Here is a 23,674-nt window from a genome sequence, read left to right as displayed (position 1 = left end):
AGTGTGTGTTTAAACTTTTTGTTGTTGCTGTGGTATGACAGGATGGAAGATGACTTGTGGAAATGTGTTGATACCACACATGACAAATTAAAGTGACGACATGCAGTAAATGATGCATGATGGGCTTGAAAAGTTGATGAGGAGGCGGTGGTGATCGTGACAAAGCCAGTGTTAACAGAGGTCACTATCCTGATATCATAAGCACATGACCTCATCAAAATGTACTGTAAAATAACTGTGACCGCACACTGACAAGAACATCACTGACGGAGCAAAAGCTTGCTCTTGACTCTCTGAATGAATATTAGTAACTAAACACCAATACAAGCTCTGATGAAAACATCTGCTGTTTGCTTTTACATCCTCCCTCCCAACAGGGGGGATTATCTGGGATTAATTGGATGGCTGGGGCTATTAATCTCTGAAAAACACAGTAATCTGGGAGATTTAACTCATCCCTGATTTCAGTCTCATCCATCCATGTGACAGCAGCATCACTTCATTCAAGCAGAACACTGCCGATTTCTGGCGGGTATGGTTCACCTTTACGGGTTTCTCGGGCATTTTTACTGTGTTGTACATTCTGGTTCCCATTTAGAAATTCCCATTTATATATATAGATTTGTATATATGTATATTGTATATATTTGCATATTTGCATATGTATTTGCATATATATATATATATATATATATGTGCAAATACATATGCAAATATATATATATATACATATATATATATATATATATATATATATGTGCAAATACATATGCAAATATATATATATATATATATATATATACATATATTTAATATATATATATATATATATATATATATATATATATATATATATATATATATATATATATATATACATATATTTAATTGTAAAGTAATTGTAAATTGTAAAATATAAGGAAGTATCAACAACATTCGTGTGTTGTTTTTGTAACGTAAATTGTTATTTACGTGTGGCCAAAACGTATTTTCAGTTCCATGCAGTTTCCAAACATGACACGGCACCCCATTGAGGGAAATTTACTTGACCGCAGATAAAAATCTACAACTTGAAGTGAGGCAGCATTTCCAGTCACCGGAAAAGTATTTTTTACTGTAGACAGTGTAGCCATTACACTGTGTTTCCCGTTGTTTTGTCTTCCCGTCTCGGACGAAGTACTTTGGCTGCTCTTTGCCGTTTCATCATCACTCTGAAAAGAAAATCACAAACAAAGTAACTCTTGAGTCACTTTTCATTTTTCATGCCTGCTGTTTGTTCTCAAAGTGTGTTAGCATCCAAGTTAACATCCAAAAATGTTTTATACTTACATAAGGGAAGATCAGAATAAAACAGTGTTGTATTTTTTTTTCAGGTTAATTGTATTCACTAAAACTATAATAACATTTTGACAGCCAAACCACAGTATAACCATGGTTGTTCCATCGTCTCGCATCACGTGGTCTGCTGTGCCTTCTGTCTCCTCTGTGTCACCTCTCTCACCTCCGCCCTTCCTGCCAACATCTTGTCCTGTTCTTTTTCCCCTCCACCCACTCCACCACTGCCTCTCACCCCAACACAGCCGTGAGGCCTACGCTCGCTGTGAGACTCAGAGCTGTAACCGTGGCGATGACTGGCACCAACGGGCCCTCTGTAGGTTGAAAGAGTGAGTCTTTGTCTCCACGAGGCAGCGAGGGAAGAGTGACGAAAGGTCGCTTGGTCTGGGGAGACAAAGGGGCAACTGGAAAGAAGAGAGAGAGGAGCAGAGAAGGACAAATACGTTAGTAGGAAACAGACACAAGGTGTTGTAGTGGCACCGTGGAGCCAACTCCTGTTTAGTGATAGTTTTTATACATCCACCAGAGGGGATAGTGCATACATTAAAAGGACAGAACATCTGAGCAGAAGAAAACCAAAAGTCTTTATTTTTAACACCACAGCAATAAGAAAGATTACAGTAAAGAACACAGAATCCCTTACAGAAGTAAAAAAACAAAAACAAAACGGATGCTCTCATTACAGTCTAGATAAAGTTTCATTAAAACACTACCCAACAGAAATGCTACACGCTGCGTTCGAAATTGCATATTTCCACCCTAATGAGTATGCAAAATGAGTATGCAAGATTTTTTAGTGCGTCCGAAACATTAGAACGTACTCAATAGTATGCTCCATCCATACTCTTTCCGGAGAATTGTATGTGTGGATTGATGGACACTAGCCGAGCAGAAACTTCCCACAATGCAATGCAGCGGTGTTTGGTTGCTAAGTGATACATATATGTCATAAGTATAATATTAAGTATAATAATATTATTATATATATTAATATTATAATATTCGTATATAATAATATTATATCATGTCATCTTGTTTCGGCCAGGATAAACGGGAGAGTGGAGCGGCACTGCTACTGCTGCTGTGACACGTCACTTCCTCCCAACGGCAGGAAGTGACGTGTGCCCTCTTGATAGTGCGTCCGAATTAATGCACACTATTGATATTTACTCAAAAGTGTGCCGAACTTAAGTATACTTTTTAGTATATACTGTTTAGTATGGCATTTCGGACGCACCGTTGCTTTTCTTTTCGATGTGACTTAAAATACTCTTCTCAAATTCCACTTTAACATCTTTGCACCAGAATACTAATCTGGGTTCATCTATAGAGACTACAGCCGGGTTCCTCAGGATTTCTGACAGTTTTTGTAAGTTGACACACGTGTATCAACAACGTGGTTGGTCTGAGTGTTCACCTGTCAGTAGGAAAGTGACTCTGTAGAAGATGGTCCCATTTTGGTCTTGCAGAGAGCAGCGATATGTTCCCTGTTCATCCAAGTGCAGCTGATTCAGGACTATGGATGAGTCTTCTGTCAACACCAAGGGCTTGAAATCACTTTCATCCAACTGTTAACACACATTAATAAAAAAAACAAAAAAAACAAATCAACATAGTGGATGTAAAAGGTTTGTGTTGGATGAGAGGTAACATAAGGTGATATATTGCAACGTGCAAATAGTAAAACCTTTTTGGTTTTTGGGGCTCCCGGGACCCAGGAGTAATAGTACTCTGTTTTTCCCTGCAGAAGGCGATGCCAAGGACGAAAACAACTCAGCACTGCCTGGCCTCCCTCCTCCGCTTGCACTGGTTGCTCTGGAGGAGGAGAGGGAGGAGACGCCACATGAGATCCTCTGTTCGTTTGCATCCGGATTACTCTGGTAATCTTTTTTATTAGCCATGCACATGGACAGGCTGCAGCGTGTGTCAGAACACATCTCTACTTGTTACACATCTACATGAACGCTGAAAAACAGTGCAGATACCCAATCACCGAATCATGAATATTTACAATTAAGGAAAACTATACCACCGCAGTCCTGCCGACCAGTTGGAGAGGGACAGGTGTACAACTTGTAACGGCAGGAGAGGCAATCCATAACTCTTCTCTTAAGAAAGCCTGAAGACCAGAGACACATACGCACATATGTCCTATAAACCTGCACAAGATAGTCTGATAATTTGCACATGTGGTGGTTTGGGCGGATGGATCAGACGTAACAAACTTACCACACTTGTTGGGGCACAGTCCTGAGTGAGAGATGGATAAATGAATGTGAAACTAATGCACAACCGACTTGGACAGAGTGCCGTGCGTCATGTTGAGGGGATTACATTGTGATTCATTTCCATTACCGTCACGTATGAAAGTGTCCAAGTGGTTCTCTAAAATCTTCCTGCCTTTCTCCATGATTTGAATAGTTTCAAATGTTAAAGATCCTTTAAAATAAGAACACAGGTAGATCAACGTACTGTATAATCTGGTTCAAATTGGGTTTTCTGTGATAACAGTGTATGGAAAGTATGTGAAGTTGCCATAAATGGACACAAATGTAGTCGCAGTCATGTATTTTGCTACAAAACTCCCTCCCAGTTTTTCAACAACTTGCTTATCCTGTAGGAATAATTATATATTTTTCCTCTCACCAGTGTGCTTTGTTTCCAGGAAGCGGGCAAATTCACTCTGGTACTCAGTTCTGGCTCTGTAAAGGGTGGTGGGATCTGAGCAGAAAAACATTTTAATAAAACTTCATGAAACAAAAATGATAAAAATAAGAGATTGGCTTTGAGATAGAGGTTACGTGACCCCACCGATGACCCCCTTTTGCTTCAAGCTGGTCTCTCTGTAGGTCTGATATGCCTGGTCACAAATACTTTTCAGTTCAATTTGGTCGTTCACAGAGGGAGCAGACAAGATGTAGTCTTCATGCAGGAGTCTGATGGTGCGCTCACACTGCAGACAGGACTGAGCTGCGTGGACACTCCAGAGCAGGAGCACCAACATGGACAGCATCTCCCCTCCGAAGCTCCCGTACGACGGTGAACCGCTTTTAGCTCCTGTGATGTTTTCACTCTGGCTAATTTCTGAGACAGGGATGCCAAATATGAATGCAGTTACAGCAAAAACACCCCTAATAAATTCACTGGAAGTCAACAATACCTCCAAAGAGAGTGAGATTTAGTTTTACTTTCTACTTCTACCACAAGATGACAATTTCTCAAGATCTATTGGAAGATAATAGGTGCCATAGTCCCCACAGTGAAATATATACAGTATTTTAAGTAGGTGATCAAGCGGGTAGTACTGTATGTTAAGGTCCTGGCATGTACTGTAAATAAGCTAGATGCGTGTATGAACACACCAATCGTCAAGTCAAGTCAAGTTTATGTTTTTAGCACATTTAAAACAACAAGCATTGACCAAAATGTTATAGAAATTGCACCGAAAAAACAAATCAATATTAATGCAAACTGCAAAGCTAAGAGCGATAACACCTAGTGCAATTTAAATAATCTAAATAAATAATCTAAATAATCCATCCATCCATTTTCTATACCTGCTTAATCCTGCACAGGGTTGCGGCGGCCTGCTAGAGCATCACAACTGAGTCTAAACAATAAGTCCGATAACATAAAACATAAAACATAAAACCATATATGCTCAGTCTGTGCTAAAAAGTAAAAACCGAGTGCACTTTTTTCATTAAAGTTTGAAAATGATGTCCCTCTGAGGTGCTTAAAAACAGACAATAAAAGGAAGCCAGTACAAACAGTACATCAGTAATGTGATTGTACCTTTTTTCCCCCTGTCAGAAGGCGTGCTGCATTTCCAACGGCCTGTAGACACTAATTAAGCTGCTTCTTTCTGATCACAGCGCCTGTGTTGGAAATGTTTTTAAATTAGCTCTTATTGTTCCCAGGATTAGATGACGCACCATCTCAGGATCAGCATGACCCTTCTATACCCACATCATTAAGAAACTCTAGATATCCTCTGTAAACTATCCAGCAATTGATGAATACTCTATAACCCCCCTCCTTGAGGTATGAGATTTTTTATTAACACCAACAACATTTATATGGATAGCCATTTATCTATATAGGTGTTCAGCAGTCTGCAGCTCCCCAAAGTACTAAAACATGATACACAGCAAAATTAAATGATCCATAAAACTAGAGAGAAATTATTATGCTTTAAAAATCATTGTTTTGAATTTGGATTTAAAAAGAGAAATGTGTGAATATCAGGAGGTCCTGTGTTTATAATTCTCAGGCAGCAACTCCAAAAGCCCAATCAATCCACTGCTTCTACTTTGACCTTGCAAAACCTAAAACACATTGGATGGATATCTTGGCTAATGACCGATTATACTCATAAAGGACCATTGATTAAAATCTCAGCTGATAAGCTGGGCCCAGGCCACCGATGGTTCTAAAAATCAACATTAAAATCTTAAAAGCAATTCTAAAACAGCACTGCATGATAAGTAACCACAACATGGTGAATCAGCTTCCTAAAGCCTTAATGATGCCCAGATCCAGACGGGTTGAGGAGGAGGAAATGAGGAGATGGAGGAAGAGATAAACAGAACACAAGGAGGAAAACTTTTAAATACTGTCATGGAAAGTGTGACTGGTATATAAAATGAGCACTGATGAAGAGAAATTGTGACCGTCAGAAATTAAGTACTGTATGCCTCATCAAGTAGTAACTGTGGTGTAGGAGCATACAGTAGCTTTGACCCAAACCAACCTCCCATATGTTAATTAGAGCAGCAAGAGAAAGAGAGGAGGGATTGCAGTTCAGATGGTGTAATGGTGGCAACATTCTCGTGATAAAGCTTCATCTCCCTTCAGATATTAAACGCTTGGCTGTGAGTTCACATTGTCTGCCAAGAGAATTCACCTGTGTTACCTGCCAATGTTTTATATGATCTAATCTGCTCAGTTGCTGTCAGGCTACCAAGACAACACCGCATTGCATCTATGCCAATCTCTGGAGATTTAAACCATGCCTCTCTCTCTCGTACTCAACTATATACATTTTTTTGCACTTATTAGAACTGATTATTATTATTCTGTTTATTTCAGTTCAGTTAAATTCAATTGAGTTTACAATATCCTAAAACTCAGCTGACATCCCAGTAAACAAAGAAATAAAAAAACAAAATCAACAGAAACAGAAATAAATGGGGAATGGACATTTTGGCCACATATAACACTGGATACTGGTCATATTCTGCATTTATCTGTAGGCTATAATTTACAGTACTTGCATATTTCTGTCTAAAGTACAGTAGCTCCTCAGTTAACTCATGCTTGGCTTTTACCTCCTGACGTCTGCTACTGGCGGTGGTCTAATGAACAACAGATACATGAACAACAGATAAAAATACAGAGAGGCAAGCAACTAAAATACCTTTGCCCTGTTGTGTTAGTACAGTTACTCTCAACTAAGTGCAAAGCCAAATGATTTGAGAATATCAGACAGAATAGAAAGCAGCGCGTTGCTGTCACCCAGTGGTAGAATATCATCATGACATTATTAGTTTCTGTATATAATCTTACCTTTTATAATATAAAAGATAGATATTATCTATAACTGCGGCCCAAATTGAAGGTGGCACATCAACACTTTAAGGCCTCTTAGATCCTGCGACAAAAACGCATTTATAATAAGATAATCGGACTGAAAACGTCATCTCGAATAATTTGATTTTTTAATTGCGTCCATTGGCAACAGTTGCGCTTTAAAAAATACAAATAAAATACGAACTGTAAAGGTATTCAGCTCCACGGTAACGTGTAACGTACCGCCATTTATCTTTAACATTACTTAATATATTTTACCTAGGTGCCCAGGCATTGGAAAATGTTAATCTGTATATTAAAGATATTTGAACGCTTTTTATCACCTGTAATTTTATAAACCCATTGTTAAACTACATTTCCCAGCCGTCCCTCGCAACGTGTTTTGAGTGACAGATCTTTGGACCAATCAGAGTTGAGTATGGTACTAACCAATCGGAGTTGACGTGAAACCAGGCTCGCAGCTGCGCCGTGGAGCAGCCGCTCACATCTGTAGTATTGTCAGTGACCTCGGCGACAGGCACAGGTAGGTTATTCTCCTTTTTTTGAAATGCTAAAGCTCTCAAGAGGAGTTTTGATGTATCACCATAAAGTCACAGCTGACACATCTGTTATTAAACTGTATTTTAGTTGAGAATATGACCGCCCTGACTATCAATTTTGTGTTGTATTGTTTTCCTACTGATACCGAGCCCCAGTTTACGACAAGTGGTATAACCGGTTAATGACAGACTAGACGTGGGGACCAGGTTGTTGTTATCTATCCGTTTCTGCACTTTTGCCATAGCTATCCAATCCCTGCGTTTGGTGGTTGTTTCTTTTATTATTATCATAATTTTCCTTCTGGTTTTGCATATGTTGGTGCATGCATTTGTTTGAATTGCACTGTTTTACTGCTTTTATATTTTATAAGTATATACATCTGGATGTGGACAAAAAGATAATTTTGAACAACTATAGAGGAAAGAATGTGGCAGCGTTTATGAACTATCTGCGTGCTAATACAGGACACATAACATGCTTAAAACACAGAATAACCTGTGTGTTTACTTGTTGCTGCGTGTTGAAATAGTAACCACTGTGCTGGACATGCATGTAGTCACCAAAGTAATACAAAGGTACTGTTATGTTCTAAGCTACCTAGATGGTGGTGATACATGATGATGCATGGATGTGCTGTAATGATTGTGGTACTGTGGAGGGAAATGACACCTTTAGGAAGTTTAAGTGGGGCCCTGCTGTTGATGACTGCAGTTTAAACTGCAGGCTTGCTGCAGTAAAGCTATTTGAGAGCCGCACTTCTTAAATGCTATTTAGTCATGTGTAAGGTGCTTTTACCTAAGTGTAGCTGTACCATGCTGACTTGGTGTCTGCAGTTTCTCTGATCACAGCTAGTTTATATGGTTTTGTTAGTTTATATAGTGATTGCGCGGCTGCTGCAGACACTGGCCAGCTGCCATTTAGCAGATTAAGGCCCAATCCCAATACTCCTCCTACTTTCTTTCACTAGCCCTACTTTCTATCGCTACACCTAAAAAAGAAGGGACATATTTTAGGGCACTTGAAATCTTCCCAGGGGCCTGTCCCAATACTCCCCCTACCCCTACTTTCAGCACCACCCCTAAAATCAGGAAGCTGAAAGTCAAAAGCTGTTTTAATTTCAGCTGTAGCCCTGTTAATATGCCACTTTATTAAGTTTTAATATTTTTTTCAGGCGTAAAAGTAACCGTTAAGATCCCCAACCTGGGCTCAGTTTATCCAAATAACGCCTGTTAAAAAAATGTGCCTTTATTCTGGCGTGATCTTCGGAAAACGGGCAAACTAGCGATTATGTGAGTGAATATTATGAAAGTAAAATATATATTTCTTGCTAGAAATGTAATCAAAACGCATTTTTATGCAGAAACTGACTCAAAATATTGATTTTATTCACTAAAAAATAAGAAATGTCCGCCATGTTTTTTTTTTTGGATTCAGTCCACATTTTTTTGTCCCTAGATCAGCTAGTCAGCATCGGAAAACACTTGCTCCGTAGGGACAGATTCATAGCCACTACACTACTTTTCGTCACTACCCCTAGGTGGAAAGAGGAATTGGGACACCACTACCTTCACGGGAACGCGCAAAATTTAGGGATAGGGATGAAAACGAGGGGTAGTGGGATTAATGGGACAGGGCCTAAAACAACTCTGCTCACCATCTACTGGATCTGCTTCACTACGTGAGGACAGTTCAGTGTAGGGTGGGACCACATTAGAGGAGAGTCTGGCACAGAAAATGATATGCATAAACAGTATAAACTTGATGTTCAGAACTTTCACCTTTAAGTTTCAGCTGTGACTTAATATTTTTCTCTACACATTTCAACAAGTTGTGCAGTTCACTTCATTGTTGGTCTCTCTCTGTCACAGATCTGGAGAAAGCAGTCCCTCGCTCAGACATGGAAACATTGCTAATGATCTGCGGGTAGACATCAGGTTTTCCTTCCAGCCAGTTCTCTACAGCTGCCTCTCCTCCTCCACACCTGCTCTTCTTCAGTCTCCAGTATGTATCAGATTGTCCCGGTGGCTCCTGGAGAGCAACCGGCGGCTGACAGAGCACACGGCTCTCCTCTTCAGAAGAAACTGGCTCATGAAGGCCGGCCGCTGGTGCTGGCGAGTATTCTAGGCTTTATGTTGGTGCTGGCTGCTGGGATCGCCTGGTGCTACTACTCAGTGTCTCTCCGTCAAGCCCAGCTGCTTGAGACTGAGTTACTTGACCTGAGCAAGGATGGATTTATCATACGTAACCAGGCAGGGGCTGTCATCTTCTCTATGACCTTCAGGTGGGTATTAGTATTAAAAATTAAACTGTTGATTTCCGTCTTTCTAGGTATATTTTGAAATATACAGACAAAAACAATAGTTTGACCTGATATACAAATCCAAAATCCAAATTAATTGTTACAGTAAAATAAACAGGAATGTGTCCAAGATGCAGTTGAAGAGTATTTTCAATGAGACTGAACTTATTTCTGCCTGAAGTGGCTTAGAAGTCGTGAGAAAAGAGAAAGAAAGGTGAGGTCTCATAATTAGTCTTTTAATGAAAAGCTGAAACATAATGCATAGCAGGCAAGAAACCCTTCAGTCAGACTGTGAAAGAAAGTTGATATTGGAGGACACACAATGCCTGTTGTTTCAGTTATCTTTAACAAATATATGTACTTGTTTTCTGCTCCAACAACTTAGATATGTCATATTTATGTAGTTAAAATGATATGAAGTGAAAATGAAAAATTGTATTTTTTTATATGCCTTAGTTCAAGTTGTGAAACGAATATTCTCATCCACTGTGCTTTCTATTTTAAACAGGTTTTTGGCCTCACTACCATTGTTCCTCTTTGTGTGCTGACCTGTGCTAAAATACAGTATTTCCTGTGTGCAATTTGTTGGTGGATGATGGAAACTCAGACCCAGACATGTCACCCCCCGAGGGAAGACTAATATAGTCATGCCATTAACTGCAGAGTTCATATTGACGAAAATAGCCTCGGCTAAATCCCTGCACTTGCACAGAAACAGAGTAATCAAAGCTTGTGGACTCTTCTTTTGTTGCAAATCCTTTTTGTATTGTTATATTTTCAGCAATACAGAAATAGGACTCAGAGCTGATGATTGTGACTTGGTGTTTTCTCTGTGCTTATCGGGCCCCTTTATGTCTTCTATCCACCTACGCAGCTCTGGCACTCTGGATCTGGACTCCTGCTCAAAGGAGGGAAATATTCTCAAGTGCACTCGGTCGTATTCTGGCAAGCTCAACTTCTTTATCCAGACGGTCCGACCAAAGGGCACTGTCATGTGTTACCGCGTTCGCTGGGAGGAGCTGGAAAACAACCACTTTGTAGAACATGCAATGACCTATAATAACTCGTACTGGTATGGAGGCGCAGAGACAGCAGAGCAGTACTGGCCTATCAAGTTTCATGGGGAAGAGGAACCTCGGCCTTTCATCACCAGTGATGTCTACTCTTATCGAAATGCTTTTGGGGGAATCCTTGAGCGCTACTGGCTGTCATCGAATGCAACTGCAATCAAGATTAATGACTCGGTGCCGCTTCATTTGGGCTGGTCGGAGAAGGACAGGACCCTGAGGTTTCTGGCCCGGTACGGGGACTCTCCCTTCAGGCGTCCAGCAGGACAGCCTGCCTTACCTGAACTCAGCTACAGAGTGTGTGTGGGCTCTGACGTCACGTCTATTCACAAATACATGGTGAGTGTGGACATGCTGGTACAAAACAATTCACTGGGCTATTAATAACACTAGTTAATAAAACATGACTTATTTACACCTGCTGTACAGTTTTGAATAACAAAATGAACGAAGAAGGAAAGTGGGATGAAAAGTAAGGGAAGCCTGTCAGTCATGTTTGTTTGATTCCTGATATTTTAAATAGAATGACAGCACACAATAAACAAAATCAATAACATTTCTAACAATTAGTTGTCTAAAGTGATATATTACATTACTCCCATTTTTACTTAGTTACTCTAGTGTCTCACATGTCCGCATTGAAAGTTTTCCAGGTTGCCACTTGAGCTACGGTACCTAATGTTCAGTAAATCTTGTCTGTAAAATAGCCAACCTAATTAAAGTCTGACCGCTCTTAAGACATGAAAAGCGAAATGGTTAAATGCACTACTAAAAAATACAAAAAAAGTTTATTATATATATATATATATATATATATATATATATATATATATATATATATATATATATATATATAGTTTGATAGGTTGATGTTGCTGTTGTGCATAGGGATGCCAGAATATTACAAAAAAAGCTTTTAATCTGATTCCTAAACATCCAGAGAGGCGAGATAATCGGGTTTATGCCATTAAAATGCGCAAACAAGACAGCTGACACCTGAGAGAAGCTATCATTGAATCCATTTGTGCCGTTGCAGTGGGCTCCAAGCACAACACCATCCTTTCTCACAACTATCCATGCCTTCAGCTGAGGGTCATTTAGTCTTTGTGTATGACTCACCTACAAAAAATAAAGAAAAAGGCACCCGCATGAGATGTTTGAGGTGGTGCCTTGAAATTTTCATTCACACAGTAAACACAGTCTAATTTATCTGGCCAAAATCCACAGTAACATTTTCTAATTGGTAACAGATTCTAATTAACATGCCGATGTCATTAACCAACACTGACCGTGTTCGTGTTGTGCCTTTATTTAGCGCCTTTGTTCATTCAATGAATGAAGTGCCACTTTCAGTAATGATAAAACAATCTGTTGCTGATAGAGTCCATAAGTGAATGTTGCTCACATCCTCCAGACTTTTGTCATTATCTAGAGAATTCCCGGGAAAGTTGATCAGGTGGTTGTAGAAGTCGGCATATCGGAGGTTTGACAGCAGTACCTAGAAAGTACTCCCGGAGTTTTATCAGGGTCAGTAATATTGAGTCTGTCAAGTTTAGCCACATGGTTATCAATATCCTTTGGGTTGTAATGTGCGGTAAACTTGGATGCTCAGAAGTTCATAATTACGCCGTGACTTTTGACCTGCATGAGTGTTTCTCTTTCCTGCCGCAATGACGCTGCAAACAAAACAGGTCACGTGAGGTCCGGCGGGCCGAAATTAAAAGGAACATTGAAAGTGTTGATCCAGTAGGTGATTTAGAAGGCCAGTGGGGCTTATTGTATATGTAAAACAAGACTCTCAGGGCCCGATTTACTAAAGGTTTGCGTGTGTTAAAACGTGTGCAAACTTGACAGCACCCGCAAACCAAAGTGCCAGCTGATCTACTAACAGCGTGCAAAGAGGACTGCGTCTCTGAAATGCGCAAAATTGCACACGCAATTCAGTTAGTACTTTTGCCCTGATGAATAAGCGTACCCGGCAGAAATCCTAAATACTGGGAGGGGAAGATGCAAATTGGTCCATTTACCACGCGCAATGAGATTTACCAAGCCTGAAAGTAGTTGCGCGTATTGTGATTGCGTCTGTATTTAATACGTTTGAAAGGAAGGTGTTAATCTGCTGCTGCTGTTATTGTGGCAAGGAGGCGACATCCAAAATCAAAGAATACGCAGAGAGAGAGTCTTTATTCTGCTGCATGCTATTTTAAAAATGGTTGCACAAGTTTTATTAAAGGCCACTTTTTCTTTAGTTCTCCGCCTTATATCTTGCCACCTTCTTTTAATGTGCCCCCCTCCACTCGCCCACAAGCAGGCCAAGCCTTTGTGCCAAAACGTTGTATTTTATTGATTATTTATCTTATTGAACGTGAAATCATCCTTCGTAAATTACATTTAATTAAAACCCGTGCTTATTAATCACAAAACACAGGTTAAACATCATGACCAAATCCGCTCCGACCCGCTGTGTCAGTATCAGCGCAGAGACTGCAGCTTCGCCTGAATTATGCTTCTGCGTTAAATCGACGGCGTAGGGTCGCGGTGGGGTGTGCGTCGCCGTGTAGCCTACGCCGTCGGTTCTGCGTTGGTGTGACGCGGAACCATAAATCAGCCTTTAGTGTGCGCTCTGTGCTGTTCTGAACACTTCTCTTCTCTTCTTTCGGCCATATGATGGTCCCGTCTGTCACACATTTACTGTCAGTGTTTGCTATATAATATATTTTGGAGTGAAGGTTTGTATTAGTAGTTCTACCATTAATTCAACAATAGGGTCTGGTACACAGCTGCTCAATCAGAGATTAAAAAGGCACCAGGGGCCAGATTCACCAATATGTTCTTAAGAACAATCTTAAAGGGAACCCTGGCTATTAAGACATGTAGGTCTTAAAAGATAAATGTTGGTATCATTATAACAATGTGATATAAAAAACCTTTTTGATGTCTTCCTTTTTATAAAATTTGAAAATATAATTTAACTCGTAGGTCGCCATTGTTGTTTACACCGCAATGCATTCTGGGTAGTGACGTCACACGGTTGTACCTGCTGGCCCCCGTACACTGTTGTGACTGTTCAACGAGATAATCCAGAGGATAAACATGTCATCTGTTCAGCAAATTCAATTTGAACCCGAGCGCAGGGTCGAGGAGGAGGACAACACTGAAAACATATCTCAAAACGAGCCAAATGAAGACCAAGAAAGACGGGATGAGGCGAGAGTTGGACAAAATCAATGGTGTCTGTGCAGCAACTGCGTCTCAATGCAAACAGAAAAAGAGAGCGTTTGCTGTGAAGAGCTCGTGTTTTTGTCAGCAGCTGTTCACGGTAAACTATTGTGTGATAAAACGTATTCCAATATCAATAATTTTGGAGATTATTAGCATCCACCGCTGTCCTATGCTTTATAAATCATTAGGACAGTGGCGCCGCCAGGATTCAATTTTGTAATAGGCACAGAAACAGTCCGTCCACTGCTCTATACGGCTTATTTCAGGCTCTCACTCGGCCTGAATATTACACTATCCATTAGGGAGAGGATAGATTGGTTGGCTATTCAGTGTTCAATAAGTATTTCAAAGATCTTTTTTCCTCAAACAAAACTTTGCAGTGACAAATGGGATAACGTGCGCACAGCCCACTACACATGGTGACATTATTACCAGAAACACAGATGCAAACATAAACATTATGGTGTCAGCGCATCAGAAACACAGATGAAAACACAACTAAACATTAAAGGTGACGGCGCACCAGAAACAGATGAAAACACAGCTAAACAGGTGACGGCGCAATAAAAATCCCAGCCACATCTGGACATGTAGGTTTTGGTGGAGCCACATCTGGCTCCACCAAAATGATCAGAATAGTCATTAAATTAAATAATGATGTTCTTGCCTATTTGAAGCGGTCTGCGCATCCCGTTTCGTCAAACTCCCGGGCCAGTCGCCTGTACGCACAGTGCGTACAGGATTCCGGCTGGCGGCGCCGCTGCATTATATACAGTTTAATGCACTGGTAAGATGCGCACGACTTTGATCTCCCGTGCATCACAGCACACGACAACTTTCAGCCAGTTTGCCTGAACCGAGACGTCTTATGGGCTCCCTCGTCAGCCTCCACGGCCGGGAGATGCTGCTCATCTATGTTTTAGATACCTGTCCCAGTTAAACTAACGCGGCTTATCTTCCCAGAGCCACCGCTCTACGTCATCGCCCCCAGAATACATTGCGCAGGTAAAACATGGCGCCTCCCGCAGGTCAAAATATGTGATAAACATTGTAGATTTTTAAAGCAATTAGATTATTTTATGTGTTTCTAACAACATATTTTAGTATAAGAGAACAATTGTGGCTAATTAGGGACTACAAGTCTTAATAACCAGGGTTCCTTTTAAGAAATGTCTTAAGATCTAAAATTAAGAAGTTCATAAGAAAGTTCTTAAGTGCAATTCCTCAATATTTTCTTAAGAACCGTCTTAAGAACTGTCATTTCTTACAAATTTCTTATTTTTCCTACTTAAGAACTTCTTAAAATAGGTCATTGCATTGCACGCGCCAACAAACAACATTTATACAGGTAGTTTGCGTCTTAACTAAAGTTGAGAAAATATTTAAGAACTTTTTTGGAGAATATGACTTCTTCTCTTTTTTGTTCTTAAGACTGAACTTAAGAAAAAAATGACACTTAAGAAGATTTTTTTTCTTAAGAATGTTTTGTGAATCCGGCCCCAGGTTACCACGACACGTTCAGAGGTCTCATCTTCCTCTGTGAACTAGTGTTTTTTTCAGGATTGAAAAGAAAAATGGTGCATCATTAACATTGTGTTGTCACTTTTTTTGTGTGTACCTGTAATCTGCTCAGGTGCGTCGATATTTCTCCAAGCCCATCAAAGTCCCGTCTCATGAAGTGTTTAAGAAACCAGTCTGGTCCACATGGGCTTTCTACAAAACAGCTGTGACTCAGGAGAAGCTGCTGCACTTTGCCGCTAACATCACCAAGCACGGCTTCACCTGCTCCCACCTGGAGCTGGACGACCGCTACACCACAGACTACGGAGAGTTTGACTTTGACCCGCAGAAATTCCCGAATGCCAGCGGCATGTTCGACAAACTTAGAGAGGACGGGTTTCAAGTGACGCTGTGGACGCATCCCTTCATCAACTACGACTCCATTAATTTCGGCGTAGCCGTGGAGAAGGGACTGTTTGTTCGGGAGCCGAGCGGGGAGCTGCCGGCTCTTGTCCGCTGGTGGAATGGGGTCGGAGGGATTTTGGACTTCACAAACCCAGAAGCCCGTGAGTGGTATTCCTCACATCTGCGCATGCTCAAAACCCGCTACGACGTGACCTCCTTCAAGTTTGATGCTGGAGAAACGAGCTACCTTCCCCGTCAGTTTAGCACCCTGGTTCCTCTGTCCGACCCCTCCACCTTCACTCGCCGCTACACGGAGATGGCCATTCCCTTCAGTGAGCGTGCAGAGCTGCGAGTGGGTTACCAGAGCCAGAATATCTCCTGCTTCTACAGGATCATCGACAGAGACTCGGTGTGGGGTTATGAACTCGGCCTTAAATCCATCATTCCCGCTGTTCTGACTGTTAGTATCCTGGGATACCAGTTTGTCTTACCTGATATGATAGGAGGGAATGTGTACTCCAACCGGACCACAGGCAAGTTGGTCATACATACGGTTACATTATTTACAGAAAATGAAAGAGTTGAATATTTGCTCTTTAATAGACATAGAATGTTTCTCAACACGGTTTTAGTTTAACGTCTGACTTCATTTTGTTTATATATGTATATTTTAGGTGTAAAAGATGGTCTTCCAGACAGAGAGCTGTACATTAGATGGTTGGAGCTGTCTGCTTTTATGCCTGCCATGCAGTTCTCCGTACCTCCATGGGCCTACGACAGTGAGGTAAGCTATGAAAACTGGCATGTATTTCACTAATGGTACATGTTTTGGTTCTGTAAATACTGTAGAGTGGCCATCATAACGTATTATAATTATAATAATACTCTTTCCTCTTTAATCAATGCATATATCCAGGCTAAAAAACAAAAAAATTCACGAGTAATACCGTGAAAACCGACATTGTGCACTTTTTCGAAGTAGATCAAATACAAAATATAAAAGGAAAATTTGATACCAGAGCATATTCCAAAATGTACATAGTTTAAAAGTGTAAATAAAAGACAATACAAGACAGATTTATGTGTAAATAGAAGATTAAAGAAATGTGTGTGAAGACTATTATAGTGTATGTGAAGAATCTTAAGGTATTCTGGCAAGATGAAATATTTATAAAAATGTTGTGTATTTATTGTAATTTTTTGTCAATGCTGGAACTAGAAAACATCAGAGTGACTTTGTATTTACTCTGTTGTTTGTGATCTAGTTTGTTACCTTTAAATAACTGACCTTAAATGATGCGAGACCTGACCATCCCTGAAAAACGAAATAGTCAAAACCGCTCTTTACTTGAGATTTGTTATTTAGACATATATTCTTTGACCTTGCTCTCATCTTAAAAGTCAAATAGAGAACATGTTAATTAACCAGAGCATCCAAGCTGCGTTATCTGTTAGCGGGAGCGTCTTGGCTGTGATCTTAACATTGAACGCGTGTCTATCATCTCCAGGTGGTGCAGATAGCGCAGAAGTTCACAGAGCTTCATGAATCTCTGGTGGCCCCCAGGGTTATTGAGCTGGCAGGGGAGGTGGTCAATACCGGAGACCCAATTATAAGGCCCCTTTGGTGGATCGCCAATGACGACGAGACGGCTTATAAAATTGACTCTCAGTTCTTGATCGGAGATGACCTGATGGTGGCTCCGGTCCTGGAACCAGGAAAGCAAGAGCGAGACATCTACCTTCCAGCAGGACGATGGAGAAGCTACAAGGGGGAACATTTTGATAAAGGTCCGCTGTACCTCACTGACTACCCTGTGGACCTGGATGAAATAGCTTACTTTACATGGGTTGAGACATAAAAACATGAAAACACAAGAAATTGCACACACACACTGTATGCACACTTCTGTTATCTTGAGCAAATGTACCAAGATAAGGCAGGGAATGTCTGCTTTCCAAAAGGGAAAGGTGTGACGATGAAAAATATTCAAATTAATCTGATTGTGTCTCCATCCTTAAGCCGATCGTCATCCTCTTGTGCCTTCCACAGCCGATAGTTAAACCAATCCCTGATTGTAGAACCACCGCGGTCTTCCCTAGTGGCCATTTAACACAACACATGGTCCACAAAGCCTGTGGCCCTCCGTGTTGTTGGGTTTGGACTCAAACTACGTGGTTTTCAATGTGAAGCTTAGTGCATTGTAGATAAGAAATGTGCCATAGGATCATTTATATGTGTCTTTGTTGTGGGCTAGCCAGGCCATTAACAGATGCACATCTGCTCACACAGCGTTCCTTAACTTGTTATCGTCTTCTCAACTACCTAACGTGTATTAGCTTGCATTGCTATGGCAACTGGATTCTTTCAGTCAACTTTAATTACTTTTTATTGTTTTCTTTTAAAAATAATAGGTGACTACTTAATATATGGAAAATACTTTTAAGTCAGAAATTCTTAACCTGTTATACCAATCTGCCATTTCTGCGTTTTATTTGCGCAAGTTAAACATTTCTGCTCAGGGTATATATTATTATGATTGCATAAGAGGTTTATTTTACTACTGCTACTGGTTTGCTCTGTTGAACCATTCTCAAAGATGCCATATTTTAATGTGCCATCCAAATTTTCAAACCCAGGTCCAAAAAACTGGGGACACTGTGTAAAATGTAAATAAAAACAGAATGCAATGGTTTTTAATCTCATGAAGTCATATCTTAGTCCCATTAAAACAAGAACAACACATCGGATGTTGAAACTGAGACATTTTGCCATTTCATGGAAAATGTTGGCTCATTTTGAATTTGATGGCACCTACAAAAAAGTTGGAACAGGGGCATTAAAAGTAATTGGCTAAGGTCAAAACTGGATGTGCGTGCTCTTTGGGCCCTCATCAAAAACAGGCATGATTATCTGGAAATCACTGCATGGGCTCAGGAACACTTCCAGAGATCACTGTCCGTGAATGTAGAGCACCATGCGATCTACAAATGCAGCTTACAGCTCTACCATGCAAAGAAAAAGCTAAGACGATACAGGAAAGCCGCCGTCTTCTCTTGGTCAAAAGCTTATTGAAAGCTTATTGAAAATAGTCCGAGAGAAATGGAAAAGTGCTCTCCGGTCAGATGAATCAATATTTGCAATTATTTTGTAAACTATAGATGATGTGTCCTTCGGACTGCAGAGGAGAGGGACTTTCCAGCTTGTCATCAGTGCTCAGTTCAAAAGCCTGCGTTTCTGATGGTATGGGCTTGCTTTAGTGCTAGTAGCATAAGAAGCTTACACATCTGGAAAGGCAACATTAATGCTGAAAAGTAGATTCAGTAGTTTCAGAGCTACATTATGCTCCTATTCAGACAACGTCTCATTTAGGGAAGGCCTTGCATATTTCAGCAAGACGGTGTTGAACAACATACGGCATCCATCGCAACAGCATGACTTTGCAGGAGAAGAGTCTGGGTGCTGGACTGGCCCGCGGACTGAACTGGCCTGCGTAGTGAACTGATCTTCGTGCTGGACTGGCCCGCGGACTGAACTGGCCTGCGTAGTGAACTGATCTTCGTGCTGGACTGGCCTGCGTGCATTGCAAACCTTTCACCAATAGAAAACATTCGATGCATCATGAAATGAAAAATCCTGCAACAAGGGCCCGGGAGCGTTGAGCAGCTAGAATCCTGCATCAGACAAGAATGATACGACATCCTTCTCCTGAAACTATTCTCTTCACTTTCCAGATGTTTACAGACAGCTTTTAAGAGAAGACAGGATTCACAATCATCACCTGTTGCAAGTTTTTTTAGAGTCGTTACTGCCATCAAATTCAAAATTATTTTTTCCCCCATGATTATCCATAAATTGGTAAACTGTTTCAGTTTCAACATCTGATATGTTGTTTATGTTCTACTGGGAGTAAATATGGCTTCATGCTGGATTGTCAAATCATTGCTTTCTGTCGTTACTTACATTTTACACAGCGTCCCAACTTTTTTCGGGCTGAGTTTGTACTTTGTGGCCTTATTTGCTTCATGAGCTAAAGGAAAGATCTACTAGATCTTTACTACTAGAGCAGTGACATGTTCATCTCTGCATGCAGACTTAACGTGCTTGTTAGATTACAACATTGTTTGTTTAGGATTGACCTTGCAAACTGCATGAATTTGTATGCTCTTATATTGTGTCTGCTTGCATGAGAAAAAAAGCACAAAGTTGGTTAAATTATCTGTCTACTTTGCTTCTGAGTAATTATAACAGCACCGTTGCTATATGTAGAACTGTAAAGAGACAAGACCATCTATTGATCTGATCTGTTATCTTTATAGTTTCATGAAACACTGCCGAGCCCATCAAAAGGTGACAGCAAATGTTCAAATCTTACAAAAAGTGGCTTTTATTGATAAGCTATACCATGATAATGCCAAAAAAGCATAACAAAATGTTAATGTTAACATTCCTCAATTCTATGGCAAGAAAAAGTTTAAACAATAATTTAGAGGATCTTCTTAAGACTTTGGCGAATGTAAAATGCAGTAATGCACATATTAGCACATTTTAAAGACGTTTGTAAAGGGAACTCTGACAGTATGCTCAATGAATGAATTGGCCAACACTGAGGATTCATGGTGAAACCTGAGTATTTCATGTATGATCTGTTTTGAAATGCCGAAGGGGCAAGTATTTTCTTACAAATCAAACATTTTTAACTGCTGTGAATGAACACTTTTTTTTTCATTTTCTTTGTATAAAGCATGCAATTCTTTTCTTTGTGATAAACCTATATGTAACAGACAGCTGACTATTCCTAAGAAATATTTAATTTCTAAATAAATTAATTTGAATGTTCAATAGAAAAAAAAAGAAATAAGCTGTTTTCAGTGTGCCATTTATATAACCGGTAAGTGTTACTTGGTAAATAAATAATTTGACAGATTGGAGCGCACAAATAGCTAATTTGACCAAGTTCATCTCCTGTTACAGACCACAAGACATTTATTATTGCAGTGTTAGTGCAGTCAGTAGCTTGAATCTTTTTGGCTGCATGTAGCCAGAGTTGGTATTGCTTCATAAAATAGCTTTGAAAAAAATAAATTAAATCAAAACACAATCCTGGGGATGAGCTGTCGACTGCATGACTTGGTGATTTGCTAATGAATATATTTGATGTCCTGTTTTCAAGCCATCTTTCTATTTATAGGTCATATGGAAGCAATAAGTGATGTGAAATACTCAATGTGAGGAATTAAGTCCAAATGAATGATTTATTATTGTGGTTTTATTAAAACAACATCAAGATCGTATTTCTTGAGAGTTTTTTTGTATTTGATGCATCATTGTCGCTGCATAGACAACAAACGGCTGCTGTGGCAAAGCCACTCAGAAGAAAAGTTTGACAAGTGCAGGGGACGCCAGCAGCAGGAGGATGCTGGGAACAGCAGGTACAGCATTGTTGCACAAGTCTGTCTTGCAGCATTTCATGGTTTTACCACATGTAGAGTTGTTTCTACACCCCTTGGTCAATAAATCTGCAACACATGATGAAAAACAACATATCAGCTCAAGAAATGTTTAGTACTCTATCTGCTACCAGGTTAGGTGTTCAAAACTACTCACCATTCTTTTCATACTTTGAGAAACACTGGTCAAAGGTAGAAGTGCAATTTATGTGCTTTTGTTTGCAGCTTTGAGGGTTGGCTCTTGCACAACTGTAGCATTGTAATCCGTACACTACAAAGTAAAACAGAATACTGTCACGTTGGAATTGACAATGTCCAAATATGTAATCAAGTATGCATTTCCCCCACACAAAAATGGCGCCAAATGACACAATCACTTTGAAAGATGTTTTCCAAAACTCTTGCATCAGAACGGGTGCTTCCTATTGCTAGAAGAATCTCTAAACCGCCGTTAGCCGTAACATTCATTGCTCAAAAATGACAAAACATGAAGAAGAAAATCAGTTGAAGTGCCATTTCGTAGTTGATTAAGGTAAAGCCTTCTTGAAAACACTTATATCACCTTGCTTCAGTTTTAAATTATAGAAACCCTGTTCACAAAAATGGCTTAGTATCTTTCAAAACTTGAACGATTAACCTGTTCTTCTGTGGATTCTTCACAGAAATCTGATGATCATAAACATATTGATCAGTTTTACCTCAAGGCAAATGCAACAGAAACAATTCTAACTCCAAACCTTTAGATTTCATCAACCCTCAATCGACGTACAGGGAACACAAAAGGCTTGTAACTCCTTTTTACATGATTAATGTTGTTTTTCTTAGAACTTCCTCAAATTTGTGTTTTTCTTTTCTTTTTTAATATTTTTTTTTAGAGGGAAAACGATACCTCTTATTGAGGAAATATTTATATTTATATAAAGTGTGTGTGTGCAATTTCTTGTGTTTTAATGTTTTTATGTCTCATTTATATTTCCAGAACTACAGGTAATAATGTTCATTCATGACCACAATGGAATGTGGGCCGAATTATGCTCAGAAAGGAAGGGAGAGTGTAAAAAAGAGAAGTGTATGTGTGTATGTATGTGTGTGTTTAGGTGTGCGTGTAAGTGTATGTGTTTGTGGGGATGATGGAAACTTGTGCTCAGCTACACTATTATTGAGAAGATTTAATCTTGTTTTAATTCGCTGAAAATGCTGACCATCTATTTTATCCATTTAGCCTTTGCTTGAAAGATTGTGCTCCGAAAATTAAAAATGAACAGAGTGAGAAACGCAGTGAGAGAATGACAGACAGATAAGCAAGATGCTTGCTTATCGAAAGTTGCTTATCGTGACAGCAGAGTAAGTATTTATGATGCAAGTCAACATATAACGAAACGCCTCCATTTTTTGATTTCACAGTGTCCTGATGAGGTACACGAGCTGTTCTTACCTGTGGACACGGTCACAAGCAGGATCAGAGCTCCGTAAACCTGCATCGTAGATGTAGATGAAGAAGAAAGTGAAGATGAGAGCCTTGTCTTTTCCTCACAGCTTCTGTGTTTTCTTTAGGAGTGCAACCACTTTTTGTATTTTGTAAGCCTCCACCCTCTGACGTTTCTTCCTGCCCTCAGAGTCCTGTGCAGTCATGCCCCAAGGCTTTTGCTCATTTCGATCTTGCCAGATTAAATTGCTTGAAAAATCCTTTACTGGTTCCTTTTGTGATGAGGTCTCAGGTCAGATCTTTTTATGTCAAGATATACCAAGATATCTTCATACAGGACTAAATATTGGTGTTTCACATTCTAACCTAACTGAACACATTTCACGAACAACACATCTCAAAGTTCTGTACAAGAAAACATTAAAAAACAGCATTAAAAAGTAAAAGAGTTTAAAAGAAGAATTAAAGTAAGATGGACATAAGTTCAAAAGAATAAGACAAATGAGAGTTTCAGGAGTCCCGATGCATTCTGGGAGTTTTTTCCACAGGTGAGGAGAATGAAAGCTGAACACGACCTCCACCGTGTTCGGTTCTACCTGACCCTGACGACCCGAGGTCGGTTCATACTGGATCACGAGATCAGAGATGTAGATCGGCCCGAGACCATTCAGAGATTTATAAACCGACAGCAGGATTTTAAAATCTATTTTGTGACAGACAGAAAGCCAGAGTAAAGATCAAAGAACTGGACTTATGTACTGTATATACATATATACTATATATCTATATATAGATATATATGTAGCCTCAAAAGAAACATTTTGCTTTAACGCAAAATGC

The 23,674-nt window shown here is 39.9% G+C and overlaps 3 protein-coding genes across 3 annotated transcripts; 1 reads left to right on the top strand and 2 right to left on the bottom strand.

Annotated features, from left to right (window-relative positions):
• Positions 1 to 1,566: 1,566 nt before the first annotated feature.
• LOC133451281 (izumo sperm-egg fusion protein 1) lies at positions 1,567 to 7,709 on the bottom strand. The gene is made up of 9 exons (XM_061730250.1): positions 7,613 to 7,709; positions 4,147 to 4,419; positions 3,982 to 4,056; positions 3,691 to 3,774; positions 3,565 to 3,585; positions 3,365 to 3,454; positions 3,023 to 3,150; positions 2,753 to 2,903; positions 1,567 to 1,739 (listed from the first exon to the last, which is right to left on the bottom strand). The coding sequence occupies exons 1-9, from the start codon at positions 7,707 to 7,709 to the stop codon at positions 1,567 to 1,569; spliced, it is 1,092 nt and encodes a 363-aa protein (XP_061586234.1).
• Positions 7,371 to 21,247, top strand: LOC133450655 (myogenesis-regulating glycosidase-like). Its single transcript, XM_061729446.1, has 6 exons — positions 7,371 to 7,450; positions 9,336 to 9,748; positions 10,641 to 11,172; positions 15,689 to 16,493; positions 16,635 to 16,744; positions 17,469 to 21,247. The coding sequence occupies exons 2-6, from the start codon at positions 9,471 to 9,473 to the stop codon at positions 17,817 to 17,819; spliced, it is 2,076 nt and encodes a 691-aa protein (XP_061585430.1). The 5' UTR covers positions 7,371 to 7,450; positions 9,336 to 9,470; the 3' UTR covers positions 17,820 to 21,247.
• On the bottom strand, positions 21,206 to 22,946 carry LOC133450656 (neurotoxin 3FTx-LK-like). Its single transcript, XM_061729447.1, has 3 exons — positions 22,844 to 22,946; positions 21,566 to 21,679; positions 21,206 to 21,477 (listed from the first exon to the last, which is right to left on the bottom strand). Exons 1-3 carry the CDS (start codon positions 22,887 to 22,889, stop codon positions 21,329 to 21,331), a joined length of 309 nt encoding a protein of 102 aa, XP_061585431.1. The 5' UTR covers positions 22,890 to 22,946; the 3' UTR covers positions 21,206 to 21,328.
• Positions 22,947 to 23,674: the final 728 nt, after the last annotated feature.

Source organism: Cololabis saira, chromosome 9 (genome assembly GCF_033807715.1).
Source record: "Cololabis saira isolate AMF1-May2022 chromosome 9, fColSai1.1, whole genome shotgun sequence".
NCBI classification, from domain to species: domain Eukaryota; kingdom Metazoa; phylum Chordata; class Actinopteri; order Beloniformes; family Belonidae; genus Cololabis; species Cololabis saira.
This window is presented reverse-complemented; position numbering and strand designations above follow the sequence as displayed.